At 55.2% G+C, this 21,744-nt stretch overlaps 2 protein-coding genes across 3 annotated transcripts in view; one reads left to right on the top strand and one right to left on the bottom strand.

Moving 5' to 3' along the window:
* Nucleotides 1-5,119: 5,119 nt before the first annotated feature.
* On the bottom strand, nucleotides 5,120-8,686 carry INHA (inhibin subunit alpha). The gene is made up of 2 exons (XM_080667931.1): nucleotides 8,369-8,686; nucleotides 5,120-6,056 (listed from the first exon to the last, which is right to left on the bottom strand). Exons 1-2 carry the CDS (start codon nucleotides 8,637-8,639, stop codon nucleotides 5,224-5,226), a joined length of 1,104 nt encoding a protein of 367 aa, XP_080524057.1. The 5' UTR covers nucleotides 8,640-8,686; the 3' UTR covers nucleotides 5,120-5,223.
* A 694-nt stretch (nucleotides 8,687-9,380) lies between these two features.
* OBSL1 (obscurin like cytoskeletal adaptor 1) overlaps nucleotides 9,381-21,744 on the top strand; it is a 26,630-nt gene continuing 14,266 nt past the window's right edge. Inside the window, exons 1-11 of one of the 2 annotated variants that reach the window (XM_080671363.1) lie at nucleotides 9,582-10,719; nucleotides 12,116-12,385; nucleotides 12,470-12,721; nucleotides 12,872-13,174; nucleotides 13,339-13,635; nucleotides 14,755-15,027; nucleotides 16,090-16,362; nucleotides 16,926-17,198; nucleotides 19,979-20,251; nucleotides 21,012-21,287; nucleotides 21,361-21,648. In XM_080671363.1, the coding sequence (XP_080527489.1) occupies nucleotides 9,702-10,719; nucleotides 12,116-12,385; nucleotides 12,470-12,721; nucleotides 12,872-13,174; nucleotides 13,339-13,635; nucleotides 14,755-15,027; nucleotides 16,090-16,362; nucleotides 16,926-17,198; nucleotides 19,979-20,251; nucleotides 21,012-21,287; nucleotides 21,361-21,648 (3,796 nt within the window). In that variant the 5' untranslated portion in view covers nucleotides 9,582-9,701. Of the gene's footprint in view, nucleotides 10,720-12,115; nucleotides 12,386-12,469; nucleotides 12,722-12,871; nucleotides 13,175-13,338; nucleotides 13,636-14,754; nucleotides 15,028-16,089; nucleotides 16,363-16,925; nucleotides 17,199-17,628; nucleotides 17,885-19,978; nucleotides 20,252-21,011; nucleotides 21,288-21,360; nucleotides 21,649-21,744 lie in introns of those variants that run through there. The other variant, XM_080671364.1, reaches the window with a different exon arrangement.

The following is a 21,744-nucleotide window of genomic DNA, read 5'->3' as shown; positions in this document are numbered from 1 at the left end:
ATAAGAAATTTCAGATTGCCGAAACCGGTTTGGCTCAGCGGATAGAACGTCGGGCTGTGGACTGAAGGGTCCCGGGTTCGATTCCGGTCAAGGGCATGTACCTTGGTTGCGGGCACATCCCCAGTTGGGGGTGTGCAGGAGGCAGCTGATCGATGTCTCTCTCTCATCGATGTTTCTAGCTCTCTATCCCTCTCACTTCCTCTCTGTAAAATATCAATAAAATATATTTAAAAAAAAAAGAAATTTCAGATTAAAATTTATTGCCAAAAATAAAAAGTGACTGCTATCTGCACAGGTGTCCTGGAGCTGGGACACCCCTCCTATCAATGAACACAAATAGTTTTGTCTCTCCAGCAGGCAGATTTGAAGAACAGAGGAGAGGAGAGGTGAGGTGGTAATGGAGTAGAGCTGTGGTGCACAGACTCTGGAACAAGACTTCTGACGTTCAAATTCTGTGCCTCAGTTTCTTCATTCATGCAATGGGCATAATAATCTCAGTGCCTACCTCATAAGTTACTATGAGTATTGCATGAGCTTTTAGTTGTAACATGCCTGGCACAGTAAGTGCTGTGTACATGTTTGTTATATAACTAATGCGATTAACAAAAGAAGCTTATTTCTTGGGGGCAGAAGTATGGTTGCTAAGTGGCGGGGGGGGAGGTAATAGTAGGACTGGAAAATAAAGTCATAGAAAGCTCTCAGAAATAAAGTAAAAGAATTGCATCACATTCATAAGGCATGGTAACATTTGTGGGGAAGAAAAGACTTTCTATAAGATAGAGGTATGTATATAAACTCAGAAATAGGTCTGGCAGAATACTCACCTCTGTGGAGGGGATGGAAATTGGGAGAAACAATCAAGGAAACTTCATATATTTTTTATATTTGAATTCAAATATATTCAATATTTGAATCTTTACTGTTAGACTGTATCTGTGTGCTACCTATGAAATAAAAAACAACATTTTTTATTATTTTTATGTTTTTTAAAATATATATTTTATTGATTTCAGAGAGGAAGGGAGAGGGATAGAGAGATAGAAACATCAATGATGAGAGAGAATCATTGATTGGCTGCCTTCTGCATGCCTCCTACTGGGGATCGAGCCCGCAACCCGGGCATATTCCCTTGACTGGAATTGAACCTGGGACCCTTCAGTCTGCAGGCTGACACTCTGTCCACTGAGCCAAACCAGCTGAGGGCCAAGTAACATTTTTTTTTTTTTTTTAATCGGCATTAAAAAGCAACGTGCCCAGGAAGCAGTGAGGAACGTGTGGCTGACTCCACCACCTGGGGGTCAAGGAAAGTCACAGAAGAGATGACATCAGGATTGGATTTTAAAGGAGGCATTGCCTGGGGAAAAGAGACATGCTGAAGATTCATGGCAGCTTGAGAATAACATGATGTATTTGAGTTTGCCTGTGTGGTTAGGTGGGGAGGGGAAGGGAGAAATGGATGTAAGATCAGGTTACAAGGATGGGTTTAGGCAGGGGTGGGCAAACTTTTTGACTCGAGGGACACAATAAGTTCTTAAACTGGACTGGAGGGCCGGAACAAAAGCATGGATGGAGTGTTTGTGTGAACTAATATAAATTCAAAGTAAAGGAGCGGAGGGGAGAGCAAGAGAACCGGATAGAACAGCCGGATCCGGCCCGCGGGCCGTAGTTTGCCCAAGGCTGGTAGGGTCAGTTGTAAAGGGCACAAATACCACACAGAGTGGATTGAAGTTTGTGTAGATAAGGGACATGATCACAAAAGAAGTATCCTCTGGCAGCCAGGTGGGCATGCCCTGGACGGAAGGGTAGGGAATGACTGGTTAAAGAGACTGCTAAATTGCCCAATCAAGAATTGCCCCTACATGGCAAATGGGTGTCCATGGAGGGAGAGAGAAAGGGCTTGAGGTGAGAGATAACTTGGAAGAGAAACCAACAGTACTTTTCTCTAGCCTCTACCCCTTTTGGGGAGTAACTGTCCCCCTCTTTGGGGATATCACCTTGTTCACATTTAGCCCTTGTGCTTTATGCTCTGGGCTGCAGGGGTAGGACTCATAATCTAAGTCATTAACTCATTCTGTCCCCTTGGGCACCCTTCCTGGAGGAGAACATGACCCTAATCAGGACAATCAGGCCACTAAGACTCCTTCTGGGACTTCTGTATGCGAAATCCCTCTTCCTAGGCCAAGTAGGGTATGATGGGAGGCCGCTATGGACCTGGGACAGAGCTGACCCAGGGGATGTAGACCCTATGGCTGGATCCTCGTAGCATCTTTGGAGCCCAGAGTCATAGCTTAGCCAGCTGTGCTCACAGACTTGATGTGAACCAGTGATATTTTTATTTTTTATTTTTGGTCTAAGCTCGTTTGGGTTGGGTTTTCTGTTCAAACTGACTCTGAATGAAGAGTATTCAAAGTGTGCCTACTGATTAGCACTGGGAACAGAGAGGGTCTCTGAAGTCTACTGCTCTTAGTCTCGTGGCAAGGAGTGAGGGCAAAAGATGTCTTTAGCCACTCTCTGCGCTCTTGGGGAGGGGCGGCTGTAGCTTCCTGATTTGCTAAGTTAGCAGAATCTAAGGCCTTAAGACCCTGGAAGGGGTGGCCCAGACCTGTGACTGACTCCCAGATTTCAGGGTTTCACAGATTTGGTAATTGGATCATTTTCATCAGCAAAATTACAAAGAAAAACCTTAGGCTCCAAATAAGAATTTCCAAGTTTTAATTTTGCTAATTAAAAAACTTTAAAACAAACAAAAACCCACTACCTTCTACCATCACCTGAATATCACAAAAGAAGTAACACTTTGGCACACACACTCACAGAGAAATGATAACTTCAGGATAAGGAATAGCCCTTTAAAATGAATACCTTTTGGGGGAGAAAAGGGGAACATCTGTAATACTCTCAACAATAAAGATTTTAAACAATAAAATGAGTACCTTTGGCTTCGTTGAAAGACACTATGATGTACTCACTTTTCTTGCTTTGCCTCAGATGCGTGAACATTCTTACCAGCAACACCAACCTGCTAAGTGACCTAGTGCTGAGCTCTGTGCCCTTCAGTGGTGTCCCTAGCCCTGGGATCTCATTCACATTCCTGGGACAAGGACAGTCTAGATAACACAGGGTCCCCCCCACCCCCTTGCAAGAAGGAGGAGGATCCTGAGCCTAGTAGGGAAAGGTGCCCTCCCTCCTGACCCCCCCACCCCCAGGCAGGGAGGATCTGGCAAGGGAAACCACAGGATCTGGCAAGGGTGCTCAGGCAGGCTTAAGGCACATCTCCCATTCCCAGCACTGGCAGAGCCCAGCCAGTCACCTCCCCAGTGCACTGCATGAGTAGCAAGCCAGGAGCCCTGAGCACAGACTGGATGCAATGCTGGGTCTACAATGAAGGTGCTGGGTGTGGGAGCTATGACAGGCAGATCTCCTCTCCAGCAGTTTCCTTTGGGATTCAGTGTCAACAGAGACGGGGCTATGGCAGGAGTGTGGCCGAGGGAAGGCTACTCTCGTGAGCTCTTGTTTCTCTCCCTTTCTCTCTCCCTCGCTGTCACCCCTCTGGTTCTGATGACTGCACTCTCTCCCCATCCAGTACAGTATCTCATTCAGCTCAGCTCAGGAGGGGGAAGGTGGTAGTCAAAGGGTGCCGGATGGAGTTCTTTCCCTCCACATGCCCTTCCTGGGCATTACTGGCCCTCATGCCAGCTGGACCTGATGTCCATTCAGTTGGGTTAGTAGGAGGGAGTCTTTGATGAGTCAGTCTGTTAGGAGAAATACACATGCAGTTGTGCAGCCAGCATTAGAAAGTGCTCTAGAATTTCAGTTTGAGGGACCTGAGCATCCCCAACCCTACCCTACACATACCCCCATTAAAGGGAGACTGGATGGAACCAGACCAGTGACTCCCAGACTTTGGAGTCAGAGCTGGGGTAAGGGGTGAGGTGAAGAGCCGGGGGGAGGGCAGGAGGATAACAAGACCCAGGGGAGAAGAGTGAAAAAAGCAGGGAAGAAGGGGTGGGGTGGGGGTGGGGGTCCCAATGGCCAATTAAGGCAGGCAGAATGGACCCAATGGGAAAAGAAAGGGGCTCTTTGCACCCTGCTCTGGACTCAGCATGTACACAAAGAGTGTACACAGATTCACACGAGATCACACATTTTTTCAGTAGTGGGCTCGGCTCGACCTTTCCACACTTCCAGCGTTAAGTTCTGAGTTGAGGGGTAACATAAAGATACACAGGGTGGATGGGCCCAATGTAGCTCAGTTGGTTGGAGGGTCATCCTATACACCAAAAAGGTTGCAGGTTCGATACCAAGATTGCAGGTTCAGTACCAGGTTGGGGTACCTATGGGAAGCAACCAATTGATGTTTCTCTCTCACATTAATGTTTCTTTGTCCCTCTTTCTCCCTTCCCCTCTCTCTAAATTTGTAAACATTTTAATTTGAGATTTTAAGAAAAGATACATAGGGTGCATCAAGGGAACCAAAGATTTCAAGAACCAGGCTTCATGAAGGGCTACATCAAGACCCAATGATAGGTTTGAGGGAGTTCCAAGGCCCTCAGCAAATTAAAGTCCTCAGGTCTTCATTCTTACACCTCCTCTCTGCCCTTGTCAACTTTCAGACACACATCTTTCCCTCACGTCCCACCCAAGTTCCTGAGAAAGCCAAGATCTGACCAGCTCTAAACCTCTGTGTTAATGGGGCCCCAAGCCATGATCTCTGACTCTATGAATCACCTGACCTTTAGGTAGGTCTCCATCGCTGGGTCAGAGAATGGCAGGGGAGGGGCTTCTGGCCGCCTTAGAGGTAGGCACTCTGCATGCCTCAGTTGCCTTTACGTGTAGCAGGGCAGACAACCTGATGGACATATCAGGTCCAGCTGGCATGAGGGCCAGTTCTGTCTCTAGAGTGGCTGTCAAGAGCATGGAGCACCTTTGTGTCATCCCCAAGCGTTATAGCTTCCCACCAGACAGGTATCCAAATCCAGCTCCTGAACCCCAGATCTCCAGGGTCAAGTGAGGCTGAGCGACCTGAGATCCCACAATCCCATGCTCCCAGAGACCAGATCTCCCCGCCACCCTGACCATATCAGAGAAGCCCTAGGATGCAATGTCAAGTCATATACATAATATGCACTGGGTTCTTTATTGTCATAGGGGTGGGGAGGAGGGGAGTCCTCAGGCAGAGAAGTAGAAGGGGTGACAGCAGGGCTTGATCACAGCAGGACTCCCTTAGACGCAAGCACAGTGCTGAGTGAGAAGGTTGGGCACCGTCTCATACTTGAAAGAGTAACCCCCATCTGAGGTGGTGCGGACACGTAGGGACCTCATGGTCCCCGGGTTAGCAGCACAGCAGGGCTGGGCCCCTGGCAGCAGAGAGAGGGGCTGGAAAGGGGTAGGGGGAGCTCCAGGGACTGGCAGAGATGGGTCCGGCTGAGTAGGCAGCCCACAGCCACCGTGACAGTAGTAGAAGATGAAGCTAGGAGGGTGTACGATCCAGTAATCCCAGCCCAGCTCCTGGAAGGAGATGTTGAGGGCTGTTCTGTGGCAGTGGGCATGGGCGGCGGGATCCTCTGGAGGCCTCTGCAGCAGGCGCAGTGCAGCGGGCGACCAAGGCCAGGGCAGCGGGGGAGTGGAGCGTCGGGCTCTTTCTCCTCCACTGGATGGCTTGGCCCGTGTGTGGGCCACCAAAAAGGGCGTGGTCTCGGGCCTGGCTGAGCAGGAACAGAGAGGACAGCGCAGTAGGAGTACCAGGATCGGATGCGTCAGCAGAGGGAGGGCGGAGGCGGCCAGGTGTAGCACAGCCCAGCGAGGTGGTGCCTGGCCCAATGACATAGGCACAGCCATGGGACCCCCAGATGACAGGGCCAGCAGGTCTAGCAGGGCCCCAGAGCTATTGGAGGCTGCTGTGCCCCGCCTGTCCCATCCCGTGTGGAACCACAGCTGGGCTGAAGTCACCTGGCGGCTGCGTGTGTGCTGGGATGGCCGGAACATGTATGTGAAGAGGCCCTCCTCCGCCTCCTGGGCCAGCTCTTCTGAAGCTGGCTGGTCCTCACAGCGGGCACCTGCAGGAGACAGAGGGTAGAGAGAGGGCAACTTGACTGGCAGAACCCGGGAGCCCTCCTCCTACACAGAAGGAAAGCGGCTGCCATTCAGGAGCCTGCCAAGCACTCCACTGAGAGGTCTGCCAGACTCAGGGACTCTTCCCAGTCTTGGGAGAACTGACGAAGGCTCCCCCATTTGTTATCCTATCTAATAAAGAGGGAATATGCTAATTGACCATCACTCCATCACAAAGATGACTGCACCCACAGCTGAGGCCAGGTTCTCATAACAAGCCTTAATGAGCAATCAGCAGGGACCTGAGGCTATGCCCTCCCTCACCCCTGTGGGGCTTGACAGGGGACCTCAGGCTGCTTCCCCTGCCCCAGCGCCAGGCCGGGGGACCTCAGGCTGCGCCCCCCACCAGGTGGGCTAGACAGGGGACCTCAGACCGCACCCCCCGCCCAGTGGGGCTTGACAGGGGACCTCAGGCCGCACACCCTGCCCCAGCACCGGGCCAGGGGACCTGAGGCTGCGCCCCTCTGCCTGGCTGGGCTTGACAGGGGACCTCAGGCCGTGCCCCCCACCCAGCAGGGCTTGACGGGGGACCTCAAGGTGCACCCCCAGTGCTGGGTCAGGGGAACTTAGGCTGCGCCCCCGCCCAGCAGGGCTTGACAGAGGACCTGAGGCTGTGCACCCCCTCCTGGTGCTGGGCCGGGGGACTTGAGGCTGCACCCCCCCCCCCACCCAGCGGGGCTTGACAGGGGATCTCAGGCCGTGTCCCCCACCTGGTGGGGCTTGACGGAGGACCTCAAGGCATTGCCCCCCTCCCCAGGTCTGGGCTGGGGGACCTCAGGCTACGCCCCCTGCCCTGCAGGGCTTGACAGGGGTGGGACTGGCCGGGTCTGGATCTAGCCCAATTGGGGGGCGGGCGGCTGGGTCTGTGTCTCATGCGATTTTGAGGTGCATGTGGGTGGGTGGGGACTTGACTCTGGGTCCTGTAGTGTGCCCCAGACTCTGACAGGAGGAAGGTTTTCATATACATTTTACGAATTTTCTTTCATCTCTGACACTTCTATTATAGAGGAAGGGCAAATAGCAATATTAAATTATTTCCTCTAATTAATCCCCTTTTAACATGCACGAATTTCGTGCACCGGGTCACTAGTTTCATCATAAAAGGATTTCAAAAATACAAGGCATTGTCAACTTCTCTCCACAGTGGTTTTACCAGTTTATATTCCCATCAGCAACGTGCAAGAGGCCCTGCCACTCTAACTGCACCAGCCCTTGGAATTGTTAGTTAGACTTAACGTTTTGTTCCTCTGACAGTGTGAAATGGCAACTTGAATGATGTGTACACAGGCATTTGTTATATCACACTTTATATCTTTTTACATGTCAGAAACATTGCACGATAAATTCTTTAAAATAAGTCCACTGTATAAAGAGGAGGAAGAGGAGAAAGGCTATAGCTGAGAATAAAGGAAAGTGCTTTCTAAGAAAGTGCAGTTGGCATCCTTACCCTGACAGGTACACAGGCTATATTGAACAAGCATGAACCAGCACCAGCTGAGGAAGTGGCAACTGGGGCTATACTGTTACATGGATTATCTCATTATAAACCTCACAACAATTGACCCATTTTGCAGATAAAGAAATTGAGGATTAGAAAGGTAAAGTGGCATTTAACTACTAAGATGCCAGGCTGGGATTCTGCCCAATCCGAAAGCCACACTTCTACTCACTGTGCTGCACGGGGACTGAAAAGCAGGAAGGCAGGGGTCCTCCCTAAAGGAAAGGTGGGCCAGATCATAAGAAAGTCCACCCAAAGGAGGCCTCTACTCATTGAGTTAGTGGAACAAGGAAAGGTGAGAAGGGAACTGAAGAGAAGCTGGACTAAGTGTCCCAGAAAAGTTTCCCAACGAATCTTTCTCCTGCCTCCCTGATGTCTTCTCAAGACTCAGCTACTTGGGGCTAAAGAAACAAGGTTTGGAGCAGGGAGTAAAGACAGAGTTAAGAGGAAAGGTGGCAGAAATGGTCCCACACCAGATATCTCCCTCTAGAGACCCTTGGCCTCCCAGGCGAAAATCCCCCTCACCCCTCCTCTGAGTGGTGCACTCGGAATACACCATCTCCCTGAATCCTGAGAGGTGGGCATCATTACCCATTTTATAGATGAGGAGACAGAGGCTCAGGGAGGTTTAGTCATTGGCCCACGTTGCAAAGCCAGTTGAGTGGCAGGTCTGGGATTCAAACCCAGATCTGCCTACCTTCCAATCCCATGCTATATACCACACTGCTTCTCAGAGTCCCCAGTTCCCATCCTCATTACCTGCCGCTGGGAAAAGGATGGCCTGGGACACATCCTCCTCCTCAGGCTCAGAGCGCCTGCTCATGATGCCCCCCACAGCATGTCTTCGGGGCAGACGCCTGCCTCCAGCGTCCCCACCTTCACCGTTCACTGCTGGGGGCCCCAAAGCATCCAGGAACAGGGTCCTCACTTTGGCCAGGACAAGTTCCCGGTCCAGCTCTGACCCTTGGCAGCCATGCCCCCACTGTGGGGCCACCAGTAAGAGGAGCAGCAGTGGCAGCTGTAGCAACATGGCTCACCTGTCCCTGTCAATGCTGAACCCACACCCTATCACTGCCCCTTTGTCAGGGTCTGCCCAGAGCCTCCCACTGTCCCCTCCCCACCCCACCCCCGCCCTCTTCTACTCTTCTCACTCCAGTCTTCCCCAGGCCTTCCCACGCCCTGAAGTCTGAGTTGCCCCTGCCTGTGGCATTGAGACCTCCTCTCTGACGCAGATGTCTGTGGCCCTGAGTCTTATCTCCCACTCCCGCCAGGAATGTGGGGGAAGGTGCTGGGGAGGGTTTTCACCCCAAGTGACCTGACCCACACATACAACACACACCACTATGTGGGTCACATCCCAGACCCAGCACAGGAGTGACATCAGGTGGGACAGGAGGCTAGGAGCTGGGGTCTGCCAGCTCCTAAAAGTGTTATTTGTCAGGGAGACAGTGCACCAGCCCCTCAGACCTCCTGGGGCCCCTTTCAAACCAGCAGCAGCCGGGTCAGGCATTGGAGCAAGGGCTGAGGCTGAGGCTGGGGCTGGGGCTGGAACCGGGGGTAGTGGGGGGCAGGTGGTCCCGCCTGCTCTAAACTTAGCCTGGAGGAGCCAGTCGGGGCTTAGTCCTCCAGCTGTGTCATCAGAGAATATTTTTGGGATTGGCAGCTGCGGACGCCTCTGACACTCCGGCCCCAGCCCAGCGGGTGGTTGGGGACCTGGCGGCTGGAGGAGGGAGGGAGGAGGGGAAAGAGGCCCAGGCTGTGGGAGGGGGCTGGGAAGAGAGGCTCTCGGGAGCAGGAGGCCCAGACGCCGCCGAGGCGGCTGTAGGGCTCCTCACTGTGAAGGCAAACAGGAAGGACTGCCCCCTGAGCTCTGGGCTCCCGGCCCGGAATCTCTGCGCCGCCGAGCCACAGCTCCGGGCGAGGGTAAGGAGGCGAGCGGAGGCGGGCGGTCCGGGGAGAGGTCCACGGATCCCCACGCCGGGCTCCCGGACGCCCCCCGCCTCCCGGGCTCCCTCCACAACTTCGGGCCTCCGCGCGTCCACCCACCACCCGCCCTTCCCCAAGCCGCTGCGGGTCGTCTGCGGCCGCCGCGATGAAGGCAGGCTCGGGCGATCAGGGCAGCCCCCCGTGCTTCCTGCGCTTCCCGCGGCCCGTGCGGGTGGTAAGTGGAGCGGAGGCCGAGCTCAAGTGCGTGGTCCTGGGGGAGCCGCCGCCCACCGTCGTATGGGAGAAGGGCGGGCAGCAGCTGGAGGCCTCGGAGCGCCTGAGCTTCCCGGCCGACGGCGCCGAGCACGGCCTGTTGCTGACTGGCGCGCTGCCCACCGACGCGGGGGTGTACGTGTGCCGCGCCCGCAACGCGGCAGGGGAGGCCTACGCTGCGGCCGCGGTCACCGTGCTGGAGCCTCTGGGCTCCGAGCCCGAGCCCCAGCCTCAGCCTTCCGAGCGCCCACTGCCGCCGCCTGGGGCCGGAGAGGGCGCCCCGTTGTTCCTGACGGGCCCCCGGTCGCAGTGGGTGCTGCGGGGGACGGAGGTGGTGCTGGCGTGCCAGGTGGGGGGCCTCCCCGCGCCCACGCTGTACTGGGAGAAGGACGGGCTGGCCCTGGACGAAGTGTGGGACAGCAGCCACTTCGCGCTCGAGCCAGGCGGCGCGGAGGGCAGCGGGGGCGTGAGCCTGGCGCTGCGCATCCGGGCGGTGCGGCTGCCCGACTCGGGCGTCTATGTGTGCCACGCGCGCAACGCGCACGGCCACGCGCAGGCCGGCGCGCTTCTCCAAGTTAGCCAGCTCCCCGAGAGCCCGCCCGAGGACCCCGACGAGGCCCCCAAGCCCGTGGTGGAGCCGCTCAAGTGCGCCCCCAAGACCTTCTGGGTGAACGAGGGCAAGCACGCCAAGTTCCGCTGCTACGTGATGGGCAAGCCTGAGCCCGAGATCGAATGGCACTGGGAGGGCCGCCCGCTGCTCCCCGACCGCCGCCGCCTCATGTACCGCGACCGCGACGGCGGCTTCGTGCTCAAGGTGCTGTACTGCCAGGCCAGGGACCGCGGGCTCTACGTGTGCGCCGCGCGCAATTCGGCTGGCCAGACGCTCAGCGCCGTGCAGCTGCACGTCAAAGGTGTGGCGGCGCCCCCGTCCAGGTCTCCCTAACTCCAGCCCCCTCGGTGCCCTGTGCCCAGGCGATGGTGGGGGGACTGGGAGACAGGAGGCGGGGTATTAAAATTCCATTTTTTGCCCACTTCCCACCCCCAAGGATTTGGATTTAATAGGTCTCCAAGGCATCCAGGACCTGCTTAGCAAACTCCCCAGGTGATTCTGAGGCATGAAGTGGAAAACCTCCCTTTGACTTATTAACTGAGAGAGGCCTAGAACTCTTCTAGTCCAGTGATTTTTCAGCCTGTTATTTTACTTCCCCTCCCCCCAATGGAAATCCCATCTAGGGCCCCAATATATTATAAGAGAGAGAAAAGGATCATTTTCTGGCTGTAAGTTTCTAAGTCCAGATTTAAAACGTACTTACAGAGCCAATCCGTGAGAACGGGGGCTGCTTTATTGAATACACACATTTAAAGTGGAGGTTGTCCTCATTACTGGGTGTGGTCTGTGAGCCCTGTGGGAAGGCCTAGCTGCAGGCCTCACATTGAGCAACTCCTGATTCACACTAAAGGTAAACTTGAGGGTGAAAAACTGCCCTGCGGATTTTCAGCCATTCTTTCTTTAGACGGCTCTGCCCAGGTTTGCAAGAGGAAGGTGAAGGAGAAGAAATTTATATTTCAAAGTTGAGTCACCAACATCTAATAAATACTCATAAATAGAAAATGGGGGTGGGGAAAGCACCCCAAACTCATGCTGGAAGTTAAAGCTCTCCATAATAGGAATCCATCACAACTTGCAGGATATACTTTTACTAGTTATTGTCCAACTTTTTTCCTCAGAGGAAAAAAAACTTGGCAAATCTCCTGAGCCCAGCCTGGCACACATTCAAGCATGTGGCACCTGTGCCACAGGGGTGACCTCTCGGGCGTGCCGCCCCACACTGGCCAGGGCAGCTAAACTCCAGCAGGACAAAAAAGCCCAGCAGGCAGGCAGAGCTTCGCACTGCTCCAGCAGCAGGCGAACCCACTGGGTTGCTTCCAGCATCATGCTTCCGTTTTGCAAAATGCAGTTTTGAAAACGCTTCAAGTACTTTAAAAAGAAAATTCAACTCAGAATTTGTATGGTGCCTTTGAAGGGCCCCAGGGAACAGTTTGAAAATCACTGATATGGTCCAAGCCCTTCCATCCCTTTTCCCGCTTACAGGTAAAAAACCTGAGGCCCAAGATCACTAAAATGGCCTTGCTCAAGGGGATGTGGCTAGTGTCAGGGTGAGGCAAGAATTTAAGCCTCTGGCTTCCCCTCTGGAGGTTTTCCTGTGCTTCCACAATGCCTGCTAATGGCGTGAGCTAATGTGGGTTTAGGCCATTGACGATGCCAAGAGGAGTCCCTCTCTAGAGCCTTCTCTCTCCTCTCCACAGAGCCCCGACTCCGCTTCTCCAGGCCCTTACAGGATGTGGAGGGCCGGGAGCATGGGATTGCCGTGCTGGAGTGCAAAGTACCCAACTCCCGCATTCCCACGGCCTGGTTCCGCGAGGACCAGCGGCTGCTGCCCTGCCGCAAATACGAACAGATTGAGGAGGGCACCGTCAGGCGCCTCATCATCCACAGGCTGAAGGCAGATGACGACGGCGTCTACCTGTGCGAAATGCGGGGCCGGGTGCGCACCGTGGCCAATGTGACAGTCAAAGGTCGGCTGGCCAGCGGGAGGAGGCCGAGGCTGAGACAGACAGGTGCCCTGACCCCGGGCTAATGGACTCCCGTCTGCCTCTCAGGGCCTATCGTGAAGCGGCTGCCCCGGAAGCTCGACGTCCTGGAGGGCGAGAACGCGGTGCTGCTGGTGGAGACACGAGAGGCTGGGGTCGAGGGGCGCTGGAGCCGCGATGGGGAGGATCTGCCGACCACGTGCCAGAGCAGCTCCGGCCACATGCATGCCCTGGTCCTTCCCGGGGTCACTCGAGAAGATGCTGGCGAAGTCACCTTTAGCCTGGGCAACTCCCGCACCACCACTCTTCTGAGAGTCAAATGTGAGGGCATGAAAGCCCTTGGTCAGACTTCTCAAGGGCTGGACAGGAGAGCCAGGGCAGGAGGGTGACCGGGTTGGAAAGTGGACCTAAGGAGGAAGGGCGGTGGCAGGCTGGGGCAGGGCTCCCGTACAAACCCTGCCTTTGTCTCAGGCGTCAAGCACAGTCCCCCAGGACCCCCGGTGCTTGCAGAGATGTTCAAGGGCCGCAAGAACGTGGTCTTGCTGACCTGGAAGCCTCCCGAGCCAGCTCCCGAGACCCCCTTCATCTACCGGCTGGAGCGGCAGAAGGTGGGCTCCGAAGACTGGGTCCAGTGCTTCAGCGTTGAGAAAGCCGGGGCCGTGGAGGTGCCGGGAGACTGCATGCCCTCCGAGGGTGACTACCGCTTCCGCATCTGCTCTGTCAGCGAGCACGGCCGCAGTCCCCACGTTGTGTTCCACGGGTCTGCTCACCTCGGTGAGTCGGTCCTCCAGTCCAGACCTGGCCTGTCAGCAGTGCTATCCCACGTTATACTCTCTCCTTCCTGCTGCAGCAATCAGTCCGCCTTCTTAAATGCCTTCCAGCTGCAAGCCCTTTGTCACCCCTCTGGTTCTGATGGCTGCACTCTCTCCCCGTCTCAGTACCCACAGCGCGCCTGGTGGCAGGTCTGAAGGACATGCAGGTATACGACGGGGAAGATGCTGTTTTCTCCCTCACTCTCTCCACCATCATCCAGGGCACCTGGTTCCTTAACGGGGAAGAACTCAAGAGCACTGAGCCGGAGGGCCAGGTGGAGCCTGGAGCCCCGCGGTACTGTGTGGAGCACAATGGCCCGCAGCACCGACTCACCCTGCAAGCCGTCAAGCACCAGGATAGCGGAGCGCTGGTCGGCTTCAGCTGCCCGGGTGTGCAGGATTCGGCTGCCCTCACCATCCAAGGTTGGTGCTGGTGGGGACCTGGGTGGCCAGGACGCAAGTCCTGTTGACAAAATGAAGCAGATGCTGTTCCCACCTCTCACATCTGGACCAGGAGAGTAAGGAGCACCCATGGTGGGCTCAGATGGAAGATTCTGGTCCAGAACGCCGGCTGTAACCCACACGCAACGTACAGGGGCCCCTTGTTAATTTATCAGCATCATATCCAAATTCTTTGGAGTGCTTTATGGTTTACAGAGCTCTGTCATGTTTGTCATCTCAGAGACATAGACCCTGGGCCCTAGGCCCTACCTTCCTGCCCTGTCATGTAATCGCTAACTGTCATGGCTTCTTCCTATGTGCTAGGCACAGTCCTAATCACTTTACATATATTAACACAATGCTCTCAACAGCCCTAGAAGGTAGGTTCTTCTGTCATCCCATTTTACAGATGAGGAAACTGAGGCACAGAGTGGTAAAGTGACTTGGCCAAAGAAAGTCACAGATCTAATGAGTGGCGGTGCTGGATTATGAACCCAGGCATTCTGGCTCCAGAATCACACTCTGTCACTTGTGGAGACAGAGAAAAAGAGGGAATGAGGTGCCCTGAGAAAGACAGTTGATGGGGGTCTAAAAGTTCAGGGAACACACTGGCATTTGCCGTCTCACCATTGCTGGAAATGTAATGCCAATCAAGGAATTCCTCAACACCCAACACAGGCCTTGAGGTAGTCGGCTTCCAGCATCCCAGGAAGACGGCAAAGTGAGAAATAACTAGCAGCCGGAGCAGCATTTCCAAATGTGACCCAGGATCACCAACATCAGAGTCATCTGGAGGCTGGGTTATGATGCAGATTCCCTGGCCCTTCTATGACTGGGGAGGGGGCATCTAAGAATCTGCATTTTAGCAGGATCCCTAGGAATCCTTACACTAAAACCACTGCTCTTAGAATTGGTTAATAAGCCCAAACCTGTTTTTTAAGACTTCAACAAATGTGTGAACAGCAGTTGTCTGGCCTGATGTTCTCAGCCCCCTACACTGAGCGCATGCACCCGAGGGAAGGAGTGCTTATCCCAGGCAGAGCACGACGAGGGCCTGCATGCGACCAGCACCCGCAAGTGACCAAGATTCTCCTTATACAGAAAGCCCGGTGCACATCCTGAGCCCCCAGGACAAGGTGTCGTTGACCTTCACGACCTTGGAGCGGGTGGTGCTGACATGTGAGCTCTCCCGGGTGGACTTCCCGGCGAGCTGGTACAAGGATGGGCAGAAGGTGGAGGAGAGTGAGTCACTGGTGGTGAAGATGGATGGACGCAAACATCGTCTGATCCTGCCTGCTGCTGAGGTCCGGGACAGCGGCGAGTTTGAGTGCAGAACGGAAGGGGTCTCGGCCTTCTTCAGCATCACCGTCCGAGGTCAGGAGCCATGGCAGCTGGGTTCTTCTAGCTGAGGCTGATTCTGGGGGCCATGCAAGCCCTGTCTCCTGTCTGCCTGCTTTGGGTGGGGGGCGGTGGTTCCTTCCAGGATGGTCCTGGTGGGCCAGAGGACGTGTTTTCAAATCACATACACCAGCACGCTTGCCCACTACATACCCTCTGTGGGGGTAGGGTGTGGGGAACTAAATTCCGCTAAGGGAAGGAGAGTGGGAGCTAACGTTTATTGGGCATTTACTAGTCAAGGTACACACTTTCATTTACTCTTCACAGCTAGGTGAAAGGCAATACACCTCTGGTTTGCAGATGAAGATATTGAAGCTCAGAGAGGTTATTTGCCAATTATCACACAGCTAGCAAACACCTCGCTGGTTTCACATACAGGACTGCTTATCCCTCTGTCCCAGGCAGCCGGCTCAAAAGGAAGTATTAAGTGCAGTGGTCCAGTGGTTCTCAGAGCTAGTCCATGTTCTGGCTGCTTCATAACTGTCCTGGAAGCTTGTTACAGTGCCTGTGCCCAGGCCCCCAGACCCCCAGAGCCAGAACACACAGGACGGAGCCCGCGGAACCACTTACCCAGCTCATCTTCACTTTAAGTGGAAATCCTGTTTCAACTCCAAGGATGTCTGAATGCACCCCATGACACGGAACTCACTACCTGTGGAGAAAGCTGTCCCACTGTGGCCCCCTAGGTCATTTCCACCTCCTGCCTGACCCGGGGCCAGTGCCCTGAGGCTTCTTTTCAAAGCAGAAGCAAGCCTGGGCCCGACACAGCCTGTGATAGTGGCCTCCTCTCAGCCTAGACAAAGGCTCTCCGCGCCTCCTCCCTCCATGTCCCCACCCAGTGGTGACTTCTGGGGACTCACATAGCATGCTGGTGTCACATGATCTGTCATGCCTCATGTCATTTCCCCCGAGCCCCCTGCACAGCATGGCCTTAACCTTCCCAGTGTCCTCCAGAGAGAAGACTTGCGGTCAAGCAGCCAGTATGAATTCGCATCTCTAACTGAGAGGGGGTATCTGTGTGACCCTGTCTCTCTCCAGACCCCCCAGTGCACATCCTGGACCCTCGGGAGCACGTGTTCGTGCACGCCATAACCTCTGAGTGTGTCATGCTGACCTGTGAGGTGGACCGAGAGGACGCCCCTGTGCACTGGTACAAGGACGGGCAGGAGGTGGAAGACAGCGACATCATGGTGCTGGAGAACGAAGGACCCCATCGCCGCCTGGTGCTGCCTGCGGCCCAGCCCTCGGACGGGGGCGAGTTTCAGTGTGTCGCTGGAGATGAGCGTGCCTACTTCACCGTGAACATCACAGGTGGGGGTCCAGGCAGGGCCGCGGGACAGGGGAAGGTGTTCCCTGCCGCTTCCTCCTCCAGCTGATCCCATGCCTATTCATGGTCTGCATCGCAAGGTTCAATCATTGCAGGAAATTCGTTGTCATAATACACTGGCCACAGGTGCATGAATCACAGGGAAGCCCTGCCTTCTCCATTCTCCTGAAGACCCCTCTAAAGGGAACTTGAGGGAAGACAGTGGTACCATAAGGCAGGTGGGCACTAGAGGGGTCCGGAGATCTGAGGCCTTCAGGAGACCCCAACTCCTCTCCCCAGTCCCACCCTTCCTACTGTCCCTGTCCCAACCCTGAGAATGTAGAATGTCCTACGGCTGAGGCTGCTGTCGAGCACTTGATGTGATTGGTGACTGTTCTGTCTCCAGCTATGAGTGTGAACAGCTGTGAGACCCTGTCTGAGGGAGGGCCCAATTGTTCCATTTGTGGCACACTTTGCAGGAGTAGGGAATTGGGCATGGATCAGGCAGGGCAGCGGGGCCCATCGACTCCAGCCCCTGATGTCCGGCCACACGGCCCCTGTCCCCCAGACGTCTCCTCATGGATCGTGTACCCCAGCGGCAAGGTGTATGTGGCGGCCGTGCGCCTGGAGCGCGTGGTGCTGACCTGTGAGCTATGCCGGCCCTGGGCCGAGGTGCGCTGGACCAAGGATGGCGAGGAGGTGGTGGAGAGTCCAGCGCTGCTCCTGCAGAAGGAGGACACCATCCGCCGCCTGGTGCTGCCTGCCGTCCAGCTCGAGGACTCCGGCGAGTACTTGTGTGAAATCGATGACGAGTCAGCCTCCTTCACCGTCACTGTCACAGGTGTGGACCCACCCCAGCTGCCCGAGGTCACCAGAGGACAGTCCCAAACCCTTGGAGAAGCTGGCCACATAGCCCCTAGCTAGCACACTGGAGGGTGCGGGGGGCCTGTGGGTGCATGTACCAGAGCTCCCTGCTCAGAAGAACCGAGGGTCTGTGTTTGAGTGATCAGGTCCCCCCTGCCACGCACACACACCTTCCCGTCCCATGTCCAAGGCCAGGAAGGAATAGCTGTGTTTCACAGACTAATTTACTGAGCACTTTCTATGTGCCAGATTGGGTTAAGTGCTGTGGGTAACTGTAAGCAATATAGACCCCTCCCATTCTCAGAGCTGCCAATCTAGCCGGGGCAGTCCCTGTTAACCAGGGAACGCAAATGGGCAGTCCCTAGCACCCCATGCAGCCCACAGATGTGTTTTTGTTTGGCCTGCAGAGTCTTACCAAAGTCAGGACAGTTCAAATAACAATCCGGAGTTATGCGTCCCCTTGAAAAGGCCGAAGACCCGGCGGCTCTGGTCCCGCTTTCCCCCATGGCGACGAACAGCTGGCGCTGAGTAGCAGCTGCCCCCATAACTCGGGGCCCACTTTCCTGTCCCACCCTCCCACTTCTCCCCAGACTACTTCCCCTGTGGGCATTTGAGTTTGCGACCGTGTTAAATCAATAAACATGCAAATAAATGTACAGCGACACCTTGTGACAAGTGCTGTGAGGGACGAGGGCAGAGGGCCCAAGAGAGCAGAGCAGGCGAGTCAGGAAGGGCCTCGGAGAGTCACCGTGCTTCCCTGGGCTGTGCTCTGGATGCTCAGCAGCTCCCAGGCAGACACGCCACTTCCCTCCAGGAGCTCACCATAGAAGGTCTTAGAGTGTGGGGTTGTCAGGTGTCCTGATAGGGAGCAGAGGGAGCCCAAGGCCTGGGTCTATTAACCAGGTTGGCGGCAGGAAGTGCCTTTGAAACGGATACTTGGGGCAGGGGCTGAGTTAGCTAAGAGGGAGTCGGGTTTGGGCTGAAGGTGGGGGGAGAATATCCAAAGTGAGAAGAGCACAGGACGACTATGGAAGTGCTAGTCATTCGGTGCTGGGAGCTTTGGAAGTGCAGCCCAGCACCAGTCCGGTGTGGAGGTGTGGGGGTGTTGGGGGATGCAGGGCCTAGGCATCTCTGGGTGGTGCAGAAGAACCGCCCTGGCTACACTAGAGCGACCATCCCGCTGCTGGCACAGTCTTGCCTTCTCTCCTGCTCTGCCCTGGGAACAATGCCTCAATCTAGGCTAAGCAGCTTAGGGCCCCCCACTCCCTGCACCCAAATAGTGCAGCTTGACACATACAAGCCCACAAAGTCAGAGAGGCCTTTGCACATCTGTCCTGTAGTGAGTCCCTTCAAACTCACCTGCCCTAAGCCCTGGCCAGATATATACAGTACTGGCCACAGCTGCACATATGCCAGCCCACATTTGTCCTCCCTACAAAACACCAGATTTGAATAAGGAAATTCACACACCACCACCTCGGTGTGGATGGTGGAGAATTAAGTCTGATACCAAGCTGAGGTCCCACGGCGGTGCAGGCACCCCAGCCCCATCACTCCACCCAGTTCTCACTCCGCTGACCCTATACCCTCCCTCACCCCTCGGGCAGCCACAGTCTGCAATCAGCTGGCCTTGGTGGGGCCCAGAGAACCCGCCTCAGAAGGAGCTCAGTTAGGAAGGTGGTTTGCAGAGGGAGAGGGCTGAGTGGGTGCTGATGGGCACCTCTGCCCATGCTCACACCCCTGCAAAAACAGACTGAGAAGCTAGCAGTTCCCCAGCCCAGCCACAAGGGGGCCGAATGCTAAAGAAGCACTAAAGTGTCCTGTAGACAAGATTCTGGGAGACCCCCAGGGTGCCCAGGGAATGTGAGCAGGCCCTGGCTCAGGCCACTGTCCTATTCAATGTTGACATACTTTTCTCTCTATGGAGGAGCAGCAACCTTTCAGCAGTTGGAGATGAACTCCCAGGATCGGCATTGAATATCCCTAGGGAACTCTCAGACAGGTGTTGGCAACCCATGCACAGATGCAAAAATCATTAGTGTTCCTGCAAGCCTTGGCTCAGAGTCCCTACCACTGGTTGCAGAGTCTGAGTGCTCCTTTAATAGGTGGTAGTTCTTCCTCCTGCCCTAGAGTAGGTGTAGCCAGCTGTGACCTTAAGGAAGTTGCTTAATCACTCCGTGCCTCAGTTTCCTCACCTGGAAAACCGGGATAAAACAATACCTACCTCCTAGGACTGCGGTGAAGGTTAACTGTGTAAAGTGCTTAGGAACCTTAGGAAGCGGTATATAAGTATTTGCTATTACAGATCCATGATCCCTTATCCACAGTTTCAAAATCCAAAAATCTCTCAAGACCCAAAGGCTTTTTGTAAGTTTGGTATTCAAAGTCATTTTAGTAAAATCTGAGCTTCATTGCTATGAAGCTATTTGTACTCCTTAATTATTCTGCTTAGAGTGAATACATCTATATGTTACACCAAAGCAACGTTAATGTGATTGATTATGGGGGTGCCCCGTGGGGGCTGAAGGGGTGGGTAGATGAGATGTGATAAATGCACCACTTCTGCAATCTGAAACATGCTGGATTCTGTCACACCTCTGGCCCCAGGGATTTCAGAGAACAAATTGTGGACCTGCGATTCCTTGTTATTATCCTCATTACTCATTATTGTGGGTGACAGGGACTTCACGCTGCCAGATGGCTCCAGGGAGGCTGGCAGTGAGTTTGTAATAGCCTGTGGTTGCCCTCACTCTGCAGAGCCCCCCCTACGCATCATACACCCCCGGGATGAGGTGACCTTGACCGCCGTGAGCTTGGAGTGTGTGGTGCTAATGTGTGAGCTGTCACGGGAGGACGCCCTGGTGCGCTGGTACAAGGATGGGCTGGAGGTGGAGGAGAGCGAGGCCCTGGTGCTAGAAAGTGACGGGCCCTGCCGCCGCCTGGTGCTGCCTGCTGCCCAGCCCGAGGACGGGGGCGAGTTCGTGTGTGATGCTGGAGACGACTCAGCCTTCTTCACTGTCACCGTCACAGGTGGGAAGTTCCTGGGACCCACTGGAGAGCTAGAAAAGCAGGAGGCTGAGGGACAGACACCCAAACCCCTGACTTCCTATATCTTAGGGATCCCCTCTGGCCCCACGCAGCCTTTGCCTTCTCCAGCCTCCTTATTCTCAGCCAACAGAGAGCCCTAGATGACTCAAATCGGGTCAGAACAGTGACCAGGGCCTGGTCAAGAGAGTCTAGCAATCAGTACTCATCCATTCATTTTTTTCAACCGATACTTATTGAGCAACTACTATGTGCTCAGCACTGTTCTAGATGCTGATGGATACAGTAATGAACCAGTAAGAGAAAGCCTCCTGTCTTCACGAAGCATGCATTCTAATGAGGGTGGACAGACAACAAATAACTAAAATAGATGTTTTTTCACATGGTATACGTGCATCAGAGGCAAAGCAGGAAAAGTGGATAGAAAGTGGGTGTGGGATCGGAAGGGTGTGCATTGGGGTCAGAGAGATCTGGGCTACCTCTTTCTGTCCATGTGACCTTGGATGAGTCACTTTCCTCCAAAGAGGCCTCAGGTCCTCATCTGTAAAGTGAAGCCAGCAGCAGTGCCCCTCTGGAGAGTGTCAGGAGTAGCGGAGAAAGGAACTGCAGTGTGCTTATCACAGCACCTGGCACACAGTAGATGCCTATGATTATAGCTGGTACCATTCCCAAGAGCTGCGCTGTGAAGGGAGAAGCTAGCAGGTGATGCTGAGCCCACATGTGCCTCTCTCTGTTCACCCACCAGCCCCGCCAGAGAGGATTGTGCGGCCCGCAGCCCGCTCCCTGGACCTGCAGTTTGGGGCTCCAGGGCGCGTGGAGCTGCGCTGCGAGGTGGCCCCTGCTGGGTCCCAGGTGCGCTGGTACAAGGATGGGCTGGAAGTGGAAGCATCAGACACCCTGCAGCTGGGTGCTGAGGGGCCCGCCCGCACCCTGACCCTGCCCCACGCCCAGCCCGAGGATGCCGGGGAGTATGTGTGTGAGACCCGTGATGAAGCTGTCACCTTCAACGTTAGCCTGGCTGGTGGGTGCCTCCAGCCAGCTCAGGTGGGGGAGGCAGAAGCAAGCCCAAGCTGACCCCTCCTCTCTCTGTCCAGAGCCCCCAGTCCAGTTCCTTGCCCCAGAGGCAGCCCCCGGCCCACTCTGTGTGGCCCCCGGGGAGCTGGTGATGCTGAGCTGTGAGCTTTCCCGGGCTGGCGCCCTCGTCTTCTGGAGCCACAATGGGAGGCCGGTGCAGGCGGAGGAGGGCGTGGAGCTCCACGCTGAGGGCCCCCGCCGCGTCCTCTGCATCCGGGCTGCAGAGCCAGCCCACGCCGGCCTCTACACCTGCCAGTCCGGGGAGGCCCCAGGCGCCCCCAGCCTCAGCTTTACTGTCCAAGTGGCTGGTGAGTACAGCCTGGGCAAGAACCCATGCGTTTCCCCGCTCCTCTAGCACGTCTTGTCCCCTCCTGTACCTTTCCCCATCTTGCCTCCACTGCTCT

This window comes from Plecotus auritus, assembly GCF_963455305.1.
Source record: "Plecotus auritus genome assembly, chromosome: 5".
Taxonomy (NCBI): Eukaryota; Metazoa; Chordata; class Mammalia; order Chiroptera; family Vespertilionidae; genus Plecotus; species Plecotus auritus.
Note: the sequence above shows the minus strand (reverse complement) of the source record. Positions and strands in the feature narration are given on the sequence as shown.

Bases quoted from the DNA above. Each gene is read 5' to 3' on its own strand.
- INHA (XM_080667931.1), bottom strand. From the start codon at position 8,639: ATGTTGCTACAGCTGCCACTGCTGCTCCTCTTACTGGTGGCCCCACAG. The intron at 6,057-8,368 runs GTAATGAGGATG...TGTCTCCTGCAG, and splicing joins CATCCTTTTCCCAGCGGCAG to GTGCCCGCTGTGAGGACCAG.